Genomic DNA, 17,535 nt, shown 5'->3' on the forward strand with positions numbered 1-17,535 from the left:
CGATTTTTTGTTTGTTTGTTTGTTTGTTTGTTTTTAACCTGGAAATGGCAGCGGCGGCAGCCGGTCAGAAGACCGGCCGCCGCAGCCACCACCGCCAAACCACCGCCAAACCGCCACCGCCGCCAGGAAGATCCACCCAAGGTAAGTCCTGTCCCGGGGGGGGGCGGGCCATTCCACCACCGATTTGGGGGGGCTGAATGCGCTGGCATTCAGCCTCCCTGAGATCCGTGGCAGAACTTTTGTACATCCCTACTAAATACTGAAGCATTTATAGCACAAGATTAAAAATTCTAGGGGAGAAATTCACCTGCAAAAGGTCCTACAGTCCTATAGGACAATGCTGAAGATGGTTTTAGAAGAAAGCCCAAAATCTAGCAGTTTCCATAAAGCAGCCTTGATCTCTTTGTTTCTCATGCTATAGATGAATGGATTCAATATAGGAGGAATTATGACATATATCACAGCAGAAGCTATATCCAAAACAGAAGAAACATCAGTGGGTGGCCTTGCATAGGCAAATATTCCACTGAATGTAAACACAGAGACAACAGTGAGGTGGGGAAGACAAGTGGAGAGGGCTTTCTTTTTACCTTGTGCAGAGGGAATTCTAAGGACCACAGCAAAGATCTGCATGTACGTTATGATGATGAAGATAAACCATCCTAGTCCTATACTACTGCCTAGTACAATAAATCCAACTTCAACTAGATAAATGTCAGAGCAGGAGAGCTTTAATAACTGTGGGATTTCACAGAAGAACTGATGGACAATGTTAGAATAGAAGGCGATGGCAAAGGTGCCACCAGTGTGTAATACGGCATAAAGAAGACCAACAATCCACCCAATGGCGACCATCTGAAGACAGGCTCCTTTGTGCATAATTCTCTCATAGTGGAGCGGGTTGCAGATAGCGACATAGCGATCATGTGCCATTATAGTTAGGATGGCAAAATCTGATGATGCAAAGAAGAAATAAAAGAAAACTTGAGCAACACATCCAGAATAAGAAATTGAGCTGTTATTCATGAGGGACATTACCATAGATTTTGGTACTATAACTGAAATGCTGCCAAGGTCCAGTATGGCCAAATTTATGAGAAAACAGTACATGGGGGTGTGCAGCTGGTGATCAAGTACAACAGCAATGATGATGAGAAGATTCCCTGTAATTCCCATCAGGTACAATGCAAGGAACACAAAGAAGTGCAAGATCTGTAGTTCTTGGACGTCCGAGAATTCCAGCAGCAGAAACGTGGATATGGAAGTGAGATTGCTCATTTTGTCGTCATTACTTGCATGCTACACATGGGAGTAGATGAGACCTGTTAGTCTACTAATAGTGGTAAAGTAGTTATTTGAAACAGGATTCCTCTAATTTAGCAATCAAATCCACCAGACACATTCACTAAATCAGTAGTGGGGAAACATTTTTGTTCAATTTATTCACTCCTCGAAGTTTTAATGACAGTAGCCTTGTTCATTATTCCCTACATAAAGCAAATGTACAGAGGAGGAAGTGGGCCTGTGCCCACCATCCCTGCCCCAGATCTCTGCACATTCAGTGGAATGTTGGGAAAGGGAGCATCCATGCCCACAGTTCTATATGTGTAAGCTCTATCTAATTAGGAATGCCAATCATGCAGAGTTTTTGATCCAATGGAGAGCCTACTTACATATACACATGTGGGTTTCATTTTCACTTGTTCCATTGCACACACAGTTGTTCTGCATTGCATATATAGTTCTTTAAAGTAGACCCATGGAAATAGGGGAATACTGGCACCAGCCTAGTATTAGGGACTTAAAAGGGGGAATCCTTGTGGTCCAGAATATTTCCTGTCTCTTTACCCAATGAAACAGTCCATGATAGTGGTGGCAAAGATTAAAGCAGGCACCAAGGACTAAAACTGGGGATGGTTGGGAGAGGAAAGTACTTTTCAGAAGAGAATGGGGGAACAACAATAATCAGAGATGCGAAAATTCAGGAACTTAGAACTCACTAGTACTTGAAAAAAGAAAGCAAAAGGAATGGGCCTGAAGAGGTGAAGAATCTAAGGGCTAAACCAGTCATTATTGTTCTACATTGTGAAAAACTCAAACCCCTACACACCTCTCTCCTGCATTCTCCCTCACTCTCCTTGTAGAAGAAGCCCAACTTCAATTAGGCAAATGTCAGAGCAGGAGAGCTTTAATCACTGTGGGATTTGACAGAAGATCTTTTTTTTTTTGATAATATTAGAACAGAAGGTGACTGCTAACCTGCCCACCAGGTGTAATATGGTGCACTGTTGGGACTTTTTCTCCAAAGTGTTGCATGGGGGAGATCAAACAAGCAGCATGTCAACAATACAATATTTCCTGGCTAGCACAACTAGCCAAATAAAACTATCTAGCTTGCAGCATCTATTATACATATATCTCTTCATATAACCACTAAGCCAGGAGTGTGTGGCCTTCCAGATGTTGGTCTGCAACTTGGTTATGCTGACTAGGGGAGATGGGAGTTGCAGTCTGGAGGGCCACACATTCCACAGGCCTCCACTATGTTCTGTGATTTATGGTATGCATTTGGGATTTTTAGCAGGCTTTGGGATCCATATTCATCAAGGCTTTAGTAAAATGTGGGATGCCTAGAAGGCAACAGAAGTTCATATGGAGATACTGTAACCAAAGCTCCACACTCATATCCATGTATTAATATTGCAAATTCGGCACCTCATTGCTCAGATAAAAGTTGAAACTGGAAGATTTCTTACACAATATTAGGATTAGCTGGTTGAAAGGAACATGGAATGCTGCCTTTTACCAGGTCAGACAATTTGTCCATCTAGCATAGCAGTAGCTCTTCAGCATCTTTGTCAAAGATGTTTCACATCTCTTGCCACCTAATCTTTTCTTTCTTTTTAATGCAGATGCCAGGGATTGAAACTGAGATCTCCTGCAAGCAAAGAATATGCCCTGCCACGAAGCTAGGATTCCACCCCATTGGAATCAATGAGAGATGCAGCATGGAGTAGACATGCATTTATGAATGAAGCCAAACATCTAAGATGACCCAGCAAAAAGTTTCACCTAATGCAAAGCACCCAATGAACTTCACAGGCCAAGAGGGTTATTGCTCTTGCCAAAGTATGCCTTTAATACTTCAATGTGTGATAGTCACCTAGTGTGGATTTGTGTTCCTATTAAATGCAACACTAAGCTAGTGCAAATATTACTGCAGCCGGAAGGAGATCACTGATTACATGAGTGCAACATGAGAAGAGTGAACTCACACCAGATCACCCTTGCCTTTCGGTGACCAAGAAAATGTTCCATCATCACACATTTACAGCCCAACTGAATGAACAGTTATTTGTGGGGCATTAGATGGCTACAATAGCATCCGCATTTGTTCATATAGTACTATATTTTATATAAGTTCTTCATTTGGAATACATCATACCAGATTATCCATTTAAGGCAAACATTATAATTATATCGCCTACAGCATTTTGCTTTTTCAACTATGTATAAGAGCACTTGAAAAATTGTAGTTATTCTATAACCAAATTAAACTTGAGTGCATTATTCTACTCACTGACAGCAATAACTGAGAGAATAATGACAGCAAAATGCACTTCCAAGAGGAATCACTTTTACATCAAGAAGGAGAGGCTGCGATTCTAATCATGCTTGAGAGCAAGTGTTTTCATTAGGTGTTTTTGTAATGCTGCTATATATTTTTTAAATGGTTGTAAACTGCCCAGAGAGCTTCGGCTATGGGGCGGTATAGAAATGAAATAAATCATAATAATGGTAAGTCTTATTGAACATAATAGAGAGATATAGATAGATGAGAGAGAGAGAGAGAGAGAGAGAAACTAGAGGAAAGGAAAAAGTTGGCATGCAACTCTGAAATGCACCACAGTCATAGTAAACAATAAAACTTACCCAAACGTTTTACATATTTTAAAATGAACACTTTCAGTGTACGAATTGAATTTCCATTCCAGCTTCCTATAAGCCATGATGTGTCAATGGTGAACAAGTCCATACATCCTTTCATCCAAGCACTTTCAATCTTCTGGTGGCAATTGCCACATTATGTGTATGCTAATATTAGAAACACTTCATGTGTAAAGATAATAGGGACCCAATTTTGCAGCAACTGATAGTTACATCATGCACGGGAATAGGAGTCATTTAAGCCTCTTTGAGTTTCTTGGGATCTTACTCCCAAGAGTCCAGCACACCTGTCCTGATTAGAAAACATTGTTGAAACTCTCTCTCTCTCTCTCTCTCTCTCTCCCTCTCTCTCTCTCTCTCACACACACACACACACGTTTTCTGCTTTTGTAACACATGATCACACTTGTGAGTGAAATCGATATCTAACTTTTTTCTTAGAGTGGTTTTTCTTGTTATTATGTCAAAGTACTGTTGGCAAATGATTTATTGTCAAAGCATCAGGATATGGGCAGGCAAGGGTGGGGTGGGGACAAAATCTAAAACTTCTGGGTGAGAGGATGGGAATGGAATAGAACATGAGAGATGAGATTGAATCCAAAAGGGTTATGTTACCAAGACATCAAAAAAGTTCTTGGACTGAGTGCACTGCAAGAAAACGCTACGCTTTGAAAATGAGGTGGTGGAGGAGGGATAGAATAATCCCCCTCCCCTGGTAGATCAGACTGGATTTTCTCAGAAAATCCAAACTTTTTTTTGGGGGGTGGCAACTGGACATCCAGAGAATAATCCAGATTTCAGGTCTCTATGTTCCAGTAAACCCTTGGTCTTTGCATCTGTGGCACACAATTATCAAGTCAGCAACAACTTTCTATGACGGCGCTGTGCACATACTGATCTTCCCCCATTCTCTTCACTACCTCCAGAGATTTAGGGAGGACCATGCTTAGCAGTACAGTGAGGTTCCATTTTGAAACCACCCTTAGGCCTTACTGATTGTGAGCTGCCCACCATTTTGACACTATTATAGTGATCCTTCAGCTGTGTTTTTTCACTGCAAGGCCTAGGGGCCACTGGCAGCTTCCATCCACCTCTACTGTGCCTCTCTCCTTCTGCAGTAGCTGCTCATTCTTAGCAGGACTGCTCTCCCCTTGTCTTGTTGTATAGCTGTGGGATGACTGCTGTGATCTGGGCTAATGGAAAAGGGTTGGGGGGGGGGACTCAAAAGACCTGCCACTCATCAGCTGACTGGGTGCAGGGAAGAATGCAGGAGCAATCAGCCAATTAGTTGGGGTGGGGGAAGGAGACAAAGAGCAATGTAAATCTTTACGTAGCCTATCACGGCAAAAAGCAGGGATGCAAATGGCGTAGTGGATGCCAGGAGAGCTGAATCCATGCCCCAGACACATTGCACACTTGAAGTAGGGATGTCAGAAACCCCCTTACCTGGGGTCTGTAGGGGTCTGCAGGGGAGGCAGCGATCCATCCCTCCGCCCCGGAATCCTCCCCGGCCAGCTCCGCTCCGTGGCAAGTCCGTGGAGCTGCTGGCCGGGGCCAGCTGCTGCTGGACTTCTGGCCGCGGCCCATCTGCAGACGCAAATGGTGTCCAGTGTAAGGGATGCCATTTGCGTCCCTGCCTTTTACCATGATAGGCTACGTAAATATTTACATAGCCTATCACGGCAAAAGGCAGGGACTCAAAGGGCGTCTGCTACGCCCGACACCATTTGTGCCCAAAAACAGGCAGTGGCGGATGGTGGAGGGCAGCGGAGGGCAGTGGATGGATGGTGGCAGGTAGGATCCAGCTGGCACAGATTCCCCCGGGTGGCGTAGGTGAATCTTTCATTCCGCCGTGGACTCCAGAGTGGGGCAGATTCTTAGAATCCAGCCTCATTGGAGTCCGTGGTGGAATTCTCCACCATCCCTACTGGTATGTGCCATGTTCCACTTACACTTCACTGAACAATTCTGCAAATGGCATGGGAAGAATGGTAACCTCCAAAGAGGTTCCACAGGGCATCCTTGAGTTTCTTCTTTCTCATGCTATAGACCATTGGATTCATCATCATGGGTGGAACTATGGTATATGTAATAGCAAAGGTCGGGGGGGGGGTTCTTTGACCTCAGGAGGAGTAGCAAATGGAGGAGTACTGTAGTTTTAAAAAGGAATCACTTTGGACCATGCAGGGCTCCACGAGTGAGTGCTCTACACCAGTAAAAATCTCTTCACAGAACATACATTGGAGGAGGGACGGGTTGGAGTGAACGTCATCCAACTGGTAGGGGCTGCTCAAACAATAAGAGAGGATCCCCGCACTGGGCTCTCCCCCCCCTCGCCCTTTCCCCTGAAGTTCCAGGTCACCTGCATTTCAGAAGCAAGCCTCATTGACCACAATGGGAGTTACTTCAAGTAGACATTCATATGCGTGCTGGGAAAAAGGGGAAACATATTTTGTCTCAATAAAAATAATTCCTTCTCTCTCCCCTGCCTGCACCTGTATTAAGTACTTTCTTAACGCAACAATCATTAAAAGAACAGTGTGTTCTCCCTGCCAAATGATCTCCTTCTCTCCCCCCCCATGCATTACTTACTCCATTAAATAAACAATCAGTAGAAGAGCACAGTGTTCCAGCTGCCATGTTGGATCAATCAAAGCTTCAACATTAAGGCTCCTAAATGCATTATTTTGATTCATGGGAATCTCAGTGACTCCCTGGAGTGCACATTTTGGGAACAGGCCTTACTGAGCACAATGGGAGTTACTTCCAAGTAAACACACATATGCTTGCGCTGGGAAAGACAGGGGAGGCACACAGGGATGGGAAACCAGCCCCCTTTCTAACCCGATGCTGTGCAGGATCCCTATAACAAAGATGTGGAGTAGTTACTTCCTAAGGTAATAAACCAAACAACAGAGAATAGGAGCCTTGAGATTGCACTTTATAGCCTTTAGGGAATTCGTGCTTTAAACTGTGCCATTTCAATTGAGGGGGATCTCTGTAAATTCTGAAGTGACAATTCAGGAGAACAAGCCTCATTGAGCACAATGGGAGTTACTTCTGAGTAGATGCTAATTCATTTGTGCAGGAATGGGAAACACACACAAAACACCCCTGGACTTGGGGTCATGGTGAAAGGCACACCCCTGGGCAGGGCTAGCATACCTGAGGTAAATACAGGGGTGGGGGAGCACAACAACTATACTGCTGAGAACCCAACTTAAGGAAAAGAATTGGACTTCAAGCAGTCTCAGAAAATCCATTTTTTTTTCTGTGATAAGCTCCAGGGTGGCTGCTGGATGGCTACGACATCATGTATCCCTAACAACCCCCAAACGCAGCCACCTCAGAGTAAATAACTTGTGAAGACACCTCCCCCCAATCCTGGAGAGATGAACTGATAGTCGGAGACCTCTGCACTTGCCTTTCCCATCTCACTGTTGCTTCAACAATGCTGGGATTTCACAAAAGAACTGATCGATAATGTTAGAGCAGAACGTGATGGAGAACATGCTGCAAGTAAGAATCGCAGCATAGTGAAGGCCACTATGTTATGGTGCCAAAGTCCATCATGCTCAGGTTCATAACAAAAAAGTACATGGGTGTGTGCAGATGATGGTCAAGTACTACAGCAGCAATGATGAGAGCATTCCCAATCATGGTTGCCAGCCACGTACAATACTAGTAACACAGTGAAGCCTCATATCAAAGTGGATTGCAGATGGCAATATATTTATCATATCTGGTAATCAGTAAAAAAAGGGTTCCACCATGTTAAATGGAAATCAGAGGGTGGGTTATTCTACACTTAATAAAATTGAAAGGGTTGCACCAATCTTCCAGAAAGTTGCATGTGCCAGAAAGAAATATCTATTTTACATAACCTGAAAATTTCAGGAAGATTGGTTAAACATTGAGGGAGAAAGGGCAGTCAACGGAAAAATACATACATACATACATACATACTTGGTCTTACAGTGTTGACATTGAGAACATGTGTTGGTAACTTTCTGTGACCATCATTTGCCAAAAGGATGGAGGCCAAATATGAAAACCGTACATGTTTTCCTATTCCCTTTCTATTGTAGTTGGTGGAATGGAATTTCATTTTTGAAAAAATTATTTTAAAAATAAATTTCATTGGTATAATGAATCTCTATGAGATTTTGCAATGCAGCACTCAGAATGTTGAGGGGGGAGGGGAATTACTGCCATGTAAAGAAAAAGCAGATTGCTTTAGGCAGCTGATGTTACTCTAGGCCTTATCAGGGTACATGGAAACACTCTGGACTCATGGAGCTGCTAGTTGCTGGGAGTAACAAATGTAACATTTTCTCATACTGCTCTATGGCTTGACCACAGCTTTGTCAGCATGATTGCCTGCTTCTCAAACTCCAGGCAGCAAAACTTTCTGCCCTCAAGGAAAGACAGCCCTGCTTATGAAGCAATGTTTCACTCCCATTCCATTCTCGGGCCCCTCTTCCCAGCACTTGAATAAAAAAAGGGGGCCTTAGTAACATGAACAATTAAGGGGAAAGGGGGAGCAGAGGAAGAAGGGGAATGGCTGGGAGTGCAGACCAAGAAACAGAAGCAGTGGAGTCCGGTCATGCTGAGGGGATTGCTTGTCTGCATACAGATACACAGAAGTCCCAGAAACTCAGATAGCTACTGCTGCTGCTTTTTCTTGACACGGAGGTTATCCCTCCCCCCCACACACACACATTCTGAGTGCTGAGTTATGAAATCTCATAGAGAGTCAGTATAACAATAAAAAAATTGAAAAATACGTAAATTGATTTAAAAAATAAATAAATAAATAAATAAATTCCACCAACTACAATAGAGAGGGAATAGGAAAACATATGTAGTTTTCATATAAAACCTCCAGCTTTTGGGAAATGGTGGACACTACAAGCAAGAAGGATCTTGGAATTGTTGTAGATCACAAGCTGAATGTGAGCCAACAATGTGATGTGGCTGCAAAAAAGGCAAATCCTATTTTGGGCTGCATTAATAGAAGCATAGCTTCCAAATCCTGTGAAGTACTAGGTCCCCTCTACTCAGCACTGGTTAGGCCTCATCTGGAGTACTGTGTCCAGTTCTGGGCACCACACTTTAAGAAGGATGCAGACAAACTGGAGAGGGTTCAGAGGAGGGCAATGAAGATGATCAGAGGACTGGAAACAAAGCCCTATGAGTAGAGACTGAAAGAACTGGGCATGTTTGGCCTTGAGAAGAGAAGACTGAGGGGAGATATGATAGCACTCTTCAAGTACTTGAAAGGTTGAGACAGAGAGGAAGGCCAGGATCTCTTCTCAATCATCCTAGAATGCAGGACACGGAATAATGGGCTCAAGTTGCAGGAAGGCAGATTCTGGCTGAGCATCAGGAAAAACTTCCTGACTGTTAGAGCAATACGACAATGGAACCAATTACCTAGGGAGGTGGGGGCTCTCCCACACTGGACTGGAGGCATTCAAGATGAGGCTGGACAGCCACCTGTCAGGATGCTCTGACTTGGATTCCTGAATTGAGCAGGAGGTTGGACTCGATGGTCTTCTGGGCCCCTTTCAACCATACTATTCTATGATTCTATGACACAAAACGGTGCCAACACATGTTTTCAGTGCCAACACTGTGTGACCAATAGGGTTGGCGGAGAATTTCTCCCCGAAACTTCGGGGGGCCAAGCGCCAATGTGTTCGACCCCCCGAAGAAGTTTCGGGGAGAAATTCTCCGCACCCCCCCTGGGACGGGACTTACCTTTCACAAATGTCCCTCCCGGTGGCGGGTCCCGGCGGCGGTTCGTCGGGTCTTTGTCAGGGGCGGGGGCGGCAGCCGATCTTTCGACCGGCCGCCGCCGCCGCCATTCCAATAACAGTAAAAAATAAAAAAATGCCCCCGTGATAGGCTACGTGATGATTAACGTAGCCTATCACGGCTAGATTTGCAAAGTCAGCCATGATAGGCTACGTAAATCGTCACGTAGCCTATCACGGGGGCATTTTGTTTTGTTTTTTTAAACTTTTTATTTCGCGGCCGGGCGAGGCGAGGCGCCTCCTCCCCGGCCTGAATTTCGGCCGGGCGAGGCGGGAAGCCTCCCCCCCGGCCTGAACTTCGGGGGGAGAGCAGCGAAGCGCCTCCCTCCCACCGCGAAAAGCTGCGAGACCAGGTAAGTGGCTTTTGTGCACTCCTAGTGACCAAGTATTTATTTTATTTTTTTCTGTTAACTTGCCTTTCTCCCTCAATCTTTGACTAATATTCCCGAAACATTCAGGATAAGTAAAATAAGCATTTCTGTATGGCTCATGTGACTTTCAGGATGATTGGTGAAACAATTTCGATTTTATTAAGGCTAGAATAACCCACCCCGCTGATTTTCATTTAACCTCACAGAAACCTTTCTTGACTGATCGCCTTTTCAATTCTACCTCTCATAATTTGTGCAAAGCTGAGAGCCAGTGTAGTGTAGTGGCTAGAGTGTTGGACTGGGAGCTGGGCAATCCGGGTTCTAGTCCCCACTCGGCCATGGAAGCTCACTGGGTGACTTTGGGCCAGTCACAGACTCTCAGCCCAACCCACCTCACAGGGTTGTTGTTGTGAGGATAAAATGGAGACGAGGAGGATTATGTACGCTGCCTTGAGTTCCTTGGAGGAAAAATGGTGGGATATAAATGCAATAAATAAATAAATAAATAAATAAATAAATAAAGCTGAGCAATGATACTGAATGCCAAAGTGTTTATAGCACAAGGATAAACATTGCAGGGACAAACATTCATATTCAAAAGATCATGCAATTGTACTTTTATACAGCAACTCTAAAGATGGTTTAAGAGCAATGAAGCGAATCTTAACAATTTTAACAAAGCAGTCTTGATCTCTTTGATTCTCATGCTATAGATGAATGGATTCACCATGGGAGGAATTATGGCATATATCACGGCACAAGCTACATTCAGATCAGAAGAATGATCCATGGGAGGCCTTGCGTAGGCAAAGACTGAACTGAACATGAGCACAGAGACAACAGTGAGGTGGGGAATACAAGTGGAGAGGGCTTTGTTTTTACCATGTACAGAGGGAATTCTGAGTACAGCAGCAAAAATGTGCATGTATGTGATGATGATGAAGATAAAGCAACCTATTCCTAAACCACAGCCTAGTCCAAGGAGCCCAACTTCAACTTGATAAATGTCAGAACAGGAGAGCCTTAGTAACTGTGGGATCTCACAGAAGAACTGATGAACAGTATTAGAACAGAAGGTGATTGCAAAGGTGCCACCAGTGTGTAATACAGCATAAAGAAGACTAGCCATCCACCCAATGGCTACCATCTGAAGGCAGGCTCCTTTGTGCATAATTCTCTCATACTGGAGGGGGTTGCAGATAGCGACATAGCGATCATGGGCCATAATAGTTAGGAGGGCAAGATCTGATGCTGCACAGAAAAGATAAAAGAAAACTTGAGCAACACATCCAGAGTAAGAAATTGTCCTGCTATTCATGAGAGACATACCCATGGATTTGGGTACCATGACTGAAACTGTTCCAAGGTCCATTATGGCCAGATTTATGAGGAAGAAGTACATGGGGGTGTGTAGGTGGTGATCAAGAGCAACTGTAATAATGATGAGAAGATTCCCAGTTAGTGCAATGACGTACAATGCAAGAAACACAAAGAAGTGTAAGATCTGTAGTTCTCGGATGTCTGAGAATTCCAGCAGCAGAAAAGTGGACATGGAAGAGAGATTGCTCAGTTTTTCCTCCATTAGTTGCCTGCTACCTTTGGGAGGAAGAAGGCAAGAGCTGTTAATCTATTAATGCTGATTAACCAGATAATTTAAGTAAGATCTGTGTAATGTACCAATCAAATTCACCAGATATTTATTTGCTAAATCAGTAATTGCCAAACAGCCTTGTTCAATGTTTTCTCCCCTCCAAGTTGTAATGACAGTGTTCCCTGTTCATTCTTTCCTATGTAAGGCAAGTGTATAGAGGGGGAGATTGAACTGTTCCCACCAACCCTTCCTCCAATGTCTACATATTCATTAGAATGTCAAAACGTCAATGATATGTACCCATAGTTCTATGTGTGTGAGACCATGCAATTAGGAATGCCAATCACGCAGAGGTTTTGATCCAATGGAGAGAGCCTGCTGGCATACAGCCATACTCTTTCTCTCACTCCACTGAAACCACAGTGGGTCCCTGTCCTTCTATACACCCATACACAGTAGACTTACGGGGGGAAGAGATTACTGGAACCAACTTAGTATAAGGGACTTCAATGGGGCATCCTTGTAGTTCAGATTTCCTGACTCCTTATCCAATGAAATTGAACAGATTATGATGCTGATTTTTACTTGAAAGCTGGGAATCTGGGCTAGCATATGGACCTCCTGAGATGGTGGGCTGTTGGCTGTAGCCGCCTTAGCCCCAGGCTTTATCCCGCCATGCACAGGGCTGGAACCATGTCCTGCTGTTCCCTGGGGCTAGCCATTTGTATTGTGCCCACAACACTGAACTCACATTTGAGATTTGTGCACATGGCCATATGTGGGCACACACACACACATACTCTTGACAATGCCATGTGTTACTGGAAATAATTGTTCATACTTTCCTGGAAGCAACAGACTCTTGTACCTTGTCCATAATAAAGAACTCAAATGCAAACATATGTTCCTTTTTTCCACTTACATTTTGTACACAGACACTGGAAAGAAACACGTACAGAATCCCCCCCCCCTCTCATACACACACACACACTACAGAAAGAAACACAGACAGACTCACTGTCTCAGAATAAACATGATAGCCAGACAGGACAGGACAGGACAGGACAGGACAGGACAGGACAGGACAGGACAGAACAGGAGGGAGGGAAGCTGGCTAATGAATTTTTACGTTGGCCTGATCTATTCCTTGTGTCATATCATATCATTAAAATCCCATTGTGGTAATGCGATATCCGTCTTGCATATTTGCACCTCGTAGGACACACAATGACATTTGTTGTGGTATTTTGGATAATGTGGAATCAAAAGCAAGAAAATAACACTATGGTACTGGTATATCAAATGTGTAATGTGCTCCAACAGTTATCAGTGCACTTCGATACCACTATAAAGCGGTAGTGTGGATTTAGCCTGCATGAGCTGGTCCAGCAAATGCAAAGTCCCTAAAACTTAGCCTAACCTACCTCACAGGGTTGTTGTGAGGATAAAAATGGAGAGATATTCAGCTTCTTGGGGGAAAGCAGAACTTTACAAATATAAGGTAAAGCAAAAAGATATACCCGAAAAACAAAATTGCCCTACATTCTATTAACAGTTCAAAGTAAGTGTCTCCTAAGATGTAAAATGGTTCGCTCTACATTGCCTAGTCCCTGACTGTGTGCATACTGCATACATTCGCACCCATGTGCACTAGATAGGGGTGGATGAAAGTCACTTACCTTTTCTCGCAGCTTGTTCGCGGTGGGGGGGAGGCGCTTCGCTGCTCCCCCCGTGAAGTTCAGGCCGGGGGGGGGAGGCTTCCCGCCTTGCCCGGCCGAAATTCAGGCCGGGGGGGGAGGCTTCCCGCCTCGCCCGGCCGAAATTCAGGCCGGGGGGGGAGGCTTCCCGCCTCGCCCGGCCGCGAACACGAAAGTAAAAAAAAAAAAAAGTCCCCTGATAGGCTACGTGACGATTCACGTAGCCTATCACGGCTAGATCTGGAAAGTCAGCCGTGATAGGCTACGTGAATCGTCACGTAGCCTATCACGGGTAACTTTTTAAAAAAAAAGCGCGTACGCGAATGGTGGCCCCCATAGGGAGCCGCCATTCCCGTTCCTTATTTGGTGGCTGTAGTCTACGTAAATGTTTACGTAGACTACGGCGAAAATAAGGGCAACGCTTTTCTTTTGGTGACTGCGATGGGGTGGGAAACTTGTTCCATCAGCAGACTCATATAGCCCAGTTGAATGAACTGTTATTTACAGGGCATTTGCTGAATACAACACTGTCTGTGTGAGTTCATATAGTACTATTGTTATTTAAGTTCTTCATTTGGATATAAAATTCCAGATGCGCATTGTCCATTGAAGTTGAACAGTGTAACAATATCTCTGGCTAAGACATTTAGAAACATGCTGCAGATGCATAGCCACATTAAACTGAAATGGTTGTTTTATTCTACTCCTCATCTTCAGTGAGAATTCCAACAACACATTGTACTTCTAAGGGGAACCCTTTATATATTCAGGAGGAATAAATAGATATATAAATAGTCAGATATTAAAGGAAAGGAAAAAGTTGACAAAGAACTCTGGAATACACAAGCACAGTAAACGATAAAAATCACCCAATTTTTTAAATGAGGAAACCCCTTCCATTCTAAGATTCTGTTTTCCTTCCAGCTTCCTAGGAGGCATGATGTGTCAATGGGGGGCAAGTCCATGCACCCTCTCATCCAAGGACTTCCATGCATCTTGTCCTGCTCCAGCCAGGTTCAGCTCCTTGATGTCATGCAAACATGCATACAACTGAGGAGCTGATTAAGCAAGGACGAAGCGGAGTTGTTACCAGCAAACAAGGATTCTCCAGAGATATGTTAGGGGCCTATCCAAGGTCAAGGGCACAGGATATCAGGCAAGCTTAACCAGTGTCCAGAGGCAGCATCAGATGGAAGTCTGAGTTCATTAATGCACAGATCCAAACCTGGGTTTCAGTCAGAATACAAGAACTGAGAATCAGTGTTGAATCAGGAAAGTCCAAGCAGACAATGCAGGCTTATACACAGCTCAGCTGCTGTACATTACAGCCCTTGCTCCTAATGACTTCTTCCTTGGAGTCGGGCATTTCATCTTAATGGAGCCCTACTGATCTGCCTCTTCAGAAGATGGCATGCTCTGGGACTGGGTGGTTGCTCTGCCTTGGTCTCTGATACAGAACTTGCCTGCTTGGACCAGGGCAGACCCAGAGTCCTCTCCCCTGAGGGCCTAGACCCCCATGTCTCCCAATACAGATGTTTCTATGGCTTCATCTCCTGCAGGGAGTTCTAACTCCTCAGAAGATGAAGATCTCTCCATTGGGGGCATGACACTTCTGGGGCCAAGTAAATTAGAAACACTTCATATGTGAAGATAATAAGGACCCAGTTGTGCAGCAACTCATACTTACAGCCTACATGCAAATGGCAGTCATTTAAGTCTGTTTGGGCTTCTTGGGATCTTATTCCTAAGAGTTCAGAACACCTAAGCAGAAAAGATTGTTTCTCATTTAGATGGCAGATTCAATTTTTGTAACAAATCTAAGCAGAGAATTAGAACATGCCACATATTTCTGAATATATGCAAAACTATCACACTTGCGAGTGAAATCCGTGTCTAGAATTCTCTCGGAAGATTTTTTGTGGATCTATCAAAGTACATTGGGAATTGATTTAATGTCAAGGTGTCAGGATATTTGGTGGGTGGGAGGGTGGAAACGCAATATTTCTATGTGAAAGATGGGAATGGAAGACAGTGAGGGATATGAGATGTGACCCAGAAGTGTTGTGTTACTAAGGCATCAAAAGAGTGCTTTGACTGGTCCAAGAAGATTTTAAAAAATGTTACGCTTCAAGATGGAAGAATGAGGATAGGATAACCCCCTCCAGTTGCAGATCAGACTGGATTTTTTCAGCCAGCCAAGACTTGATTTTTGATTGCCAACTGGTCATCCAGAGAATTAGGGATGGCGGAGAATTCCGCCATGGATTTCAGTGAGGCCGAATGCACTGGCATTCGGACCCCCAAAACCCGTGGCGGAACGGCCTCCCACCCCGCCCCCCCGCGTAATCCCCCCCGGGACGAAGCTTACCTGGGGCAGATGTTCCAGTGGCAGCGGCTCCGGCAGTGGCAGCTGGCCTTTTGGCTGGCTGCTGTGGACTCAAATGGCAGCCGCCGTAGCGGCCGCCATTTGCATCCAGCCAGGCTGCCGTGATAGGCTACATAACTTTTTACATAGCCTATCACGGCAAAGGCAGCCATGAAAATGGCGACCACCATGCCATTTGCGTAGCTGTCTTTGCCGTGATAGGCTACATAAATACTTATGTAGCCTATCACGGCAACAAACAAACAAAAAAAACAGCATACACAAATGGTGGCAATGGCGGCCACCATTTGCATTCCTTTTCTTTCCACTGTTTTAGCCTACATAAATATTTACGTAAGCTATTACGGCGGAAAAAAGGGGAATGCAAATAGTGTAGTGGGCACTATTTATGTTCCCCTTTTTTTCTCCGTAATAGCTTAAGTAAATATTTACGTAGGCTAAAACGGCGGGGGGGGGGGGAAGGAACGCAAATAGCACCCACTACGCTATTTGTGTTCCCCTTTTTTTCGCCGTAATAGCTTACATAAATATTTACGTAGGCTAAAATGGCGGGTGGGGGAGGAATGCGAATAGCGCCCACTACGCTATTTGTGTTCCCCTTTTTTTCGCCGTAATAGCTTACATAAATATTTACGTAGGCTAAAACGGCGGGGGGAAAAAGGAACGCAAATAGTGCCCACTATGCTATTTGCGTTTCGCCGTAATAGCTTACGTAAATATTTACGCAGGCTAAAACAGCGAAAAAAAAGGGAACGCAAATGGCGGCCACCGTAGCCGCCGCCATTTGCGTACACAGGGTTTTTTTTCCCAGAAGGCTGCCCAGTGGCCGGATGTCCGGCTGCGTGCGGCCCCGGCCAGCAGCTCCGTGGAATCTCGGAGGAGCGGAGCCGGCCAGTTCAGGATTTCGGCTGGAGGTTCGGAGCGCCTCCCCCCCACCGCAAATCGCCCTGTCGAAAAGGTAAGTGACTTTCATACATCTCTACATAGAATAATCCAGACATCAGGTCTCTGTGCTTCAGCACATCCTTGATCTTAGCATCAGCACTACAGAAGTATCAAGTGGCCTATAGCCCTGTTTTGCTACTCTGTACTCATCCTAAACTCCCTCCATTACCCTTTCTTCCTCCAGAAACGTAGGAAGGGTCCAGCCTAATCAGGACACAGAAACTGGTTTCTGGCTTGAAGCAGCCATCATCAAGATGTCATCCAGTGGGGCCCCATCCAACAGACTTCCTCATGATGAGCTGCATGACATAGTGAATACAACCGCCCTACAAGTGCTGTGGGAATATCAAAATGGGGATTCCTTTCTACTCACACAGTAAATTCCAGCCAAAGTGAAGTGGACGGTGAAGGGGCCACATCAGGAGCTGCCGGGCCCTCAGAATCTGCCTGTGTAGAGTGCTGCCACCTATTCTGGAGGATGTAGCAGATACAGTATGACAGATTCAGAGACATCTGGGCATCATACTAATGCTGATGATGTTCTCGATGGCATATTGGAGCTTAGGATCCTTCAAGTGTGCTATGCCTCTGTGGCATGGATTGGGCCCTCTTGCCTATCCAAGCACCACAATGTGTCTCCTTGGGACTGAAATGTTGAGGCCTCAAAATATTCTTGAGGGGAGTTGGCACCATAATGAGCATAGGGTCACCCCCTGTCCTGTTTCAGACTTTGAACTACTTTGTTTAGACATTGTTTCAAAAAAGAAATTTGTTTCCT

At 44.7% G+C, this 17,535-nt stretch overlaps 2 protein-coding genes across 2 annotated transcripts; both read right to left on the reverse strand.

Moving 5' to 3' along the window:
* Nucleotides 1-327: 327 nt before the first annotated feature.
* On the reverse strand, nt 328-1,278 carry LOC146341620 (olfactory receptor 14I1-like). Its single transcript, XM_084808385.1, has one exon. The coding sequence runs from the start codon at nt 1,276-1,278 to the stop codon at nt 328-330; it is 951 nt and encodes a 316-aa protein (XP_084664511.1).
* Nucleotides 1,279-10,769: 9,491 nt separating this feature from the next.
* LOC146341621 (olfactory receptor 14C36-like) lies at nt 10,770-11,702 on the reverse strand. The gene has a single exon (XM_084808387.1). The coding sequence runs from the start codon at nt 11,688-11,690 to the stop codon at nt 10,770-10,772; it is 921 nt and encodes a 306-aa protein (XP_084664513.1). The 5' UTR covers nt 11,691-11,702.
* Nucleotides 11,703-17,535: the final 5,833 nt, after the last annotated feature.

Source organism: Heloderma suspectum, chromosome 6, assembly GCF_057233095.1.
Source record: "Heloderma suspectum isolate Gila_16-S chromosome 6, 16-S_ref, whole genome shotgun sequence".
NCBI lineage: Eukaryota > Metazoa > Chordata > Lepidosauria > Squamata > Helodermatidae > Heloderma > Heloderma suspectum.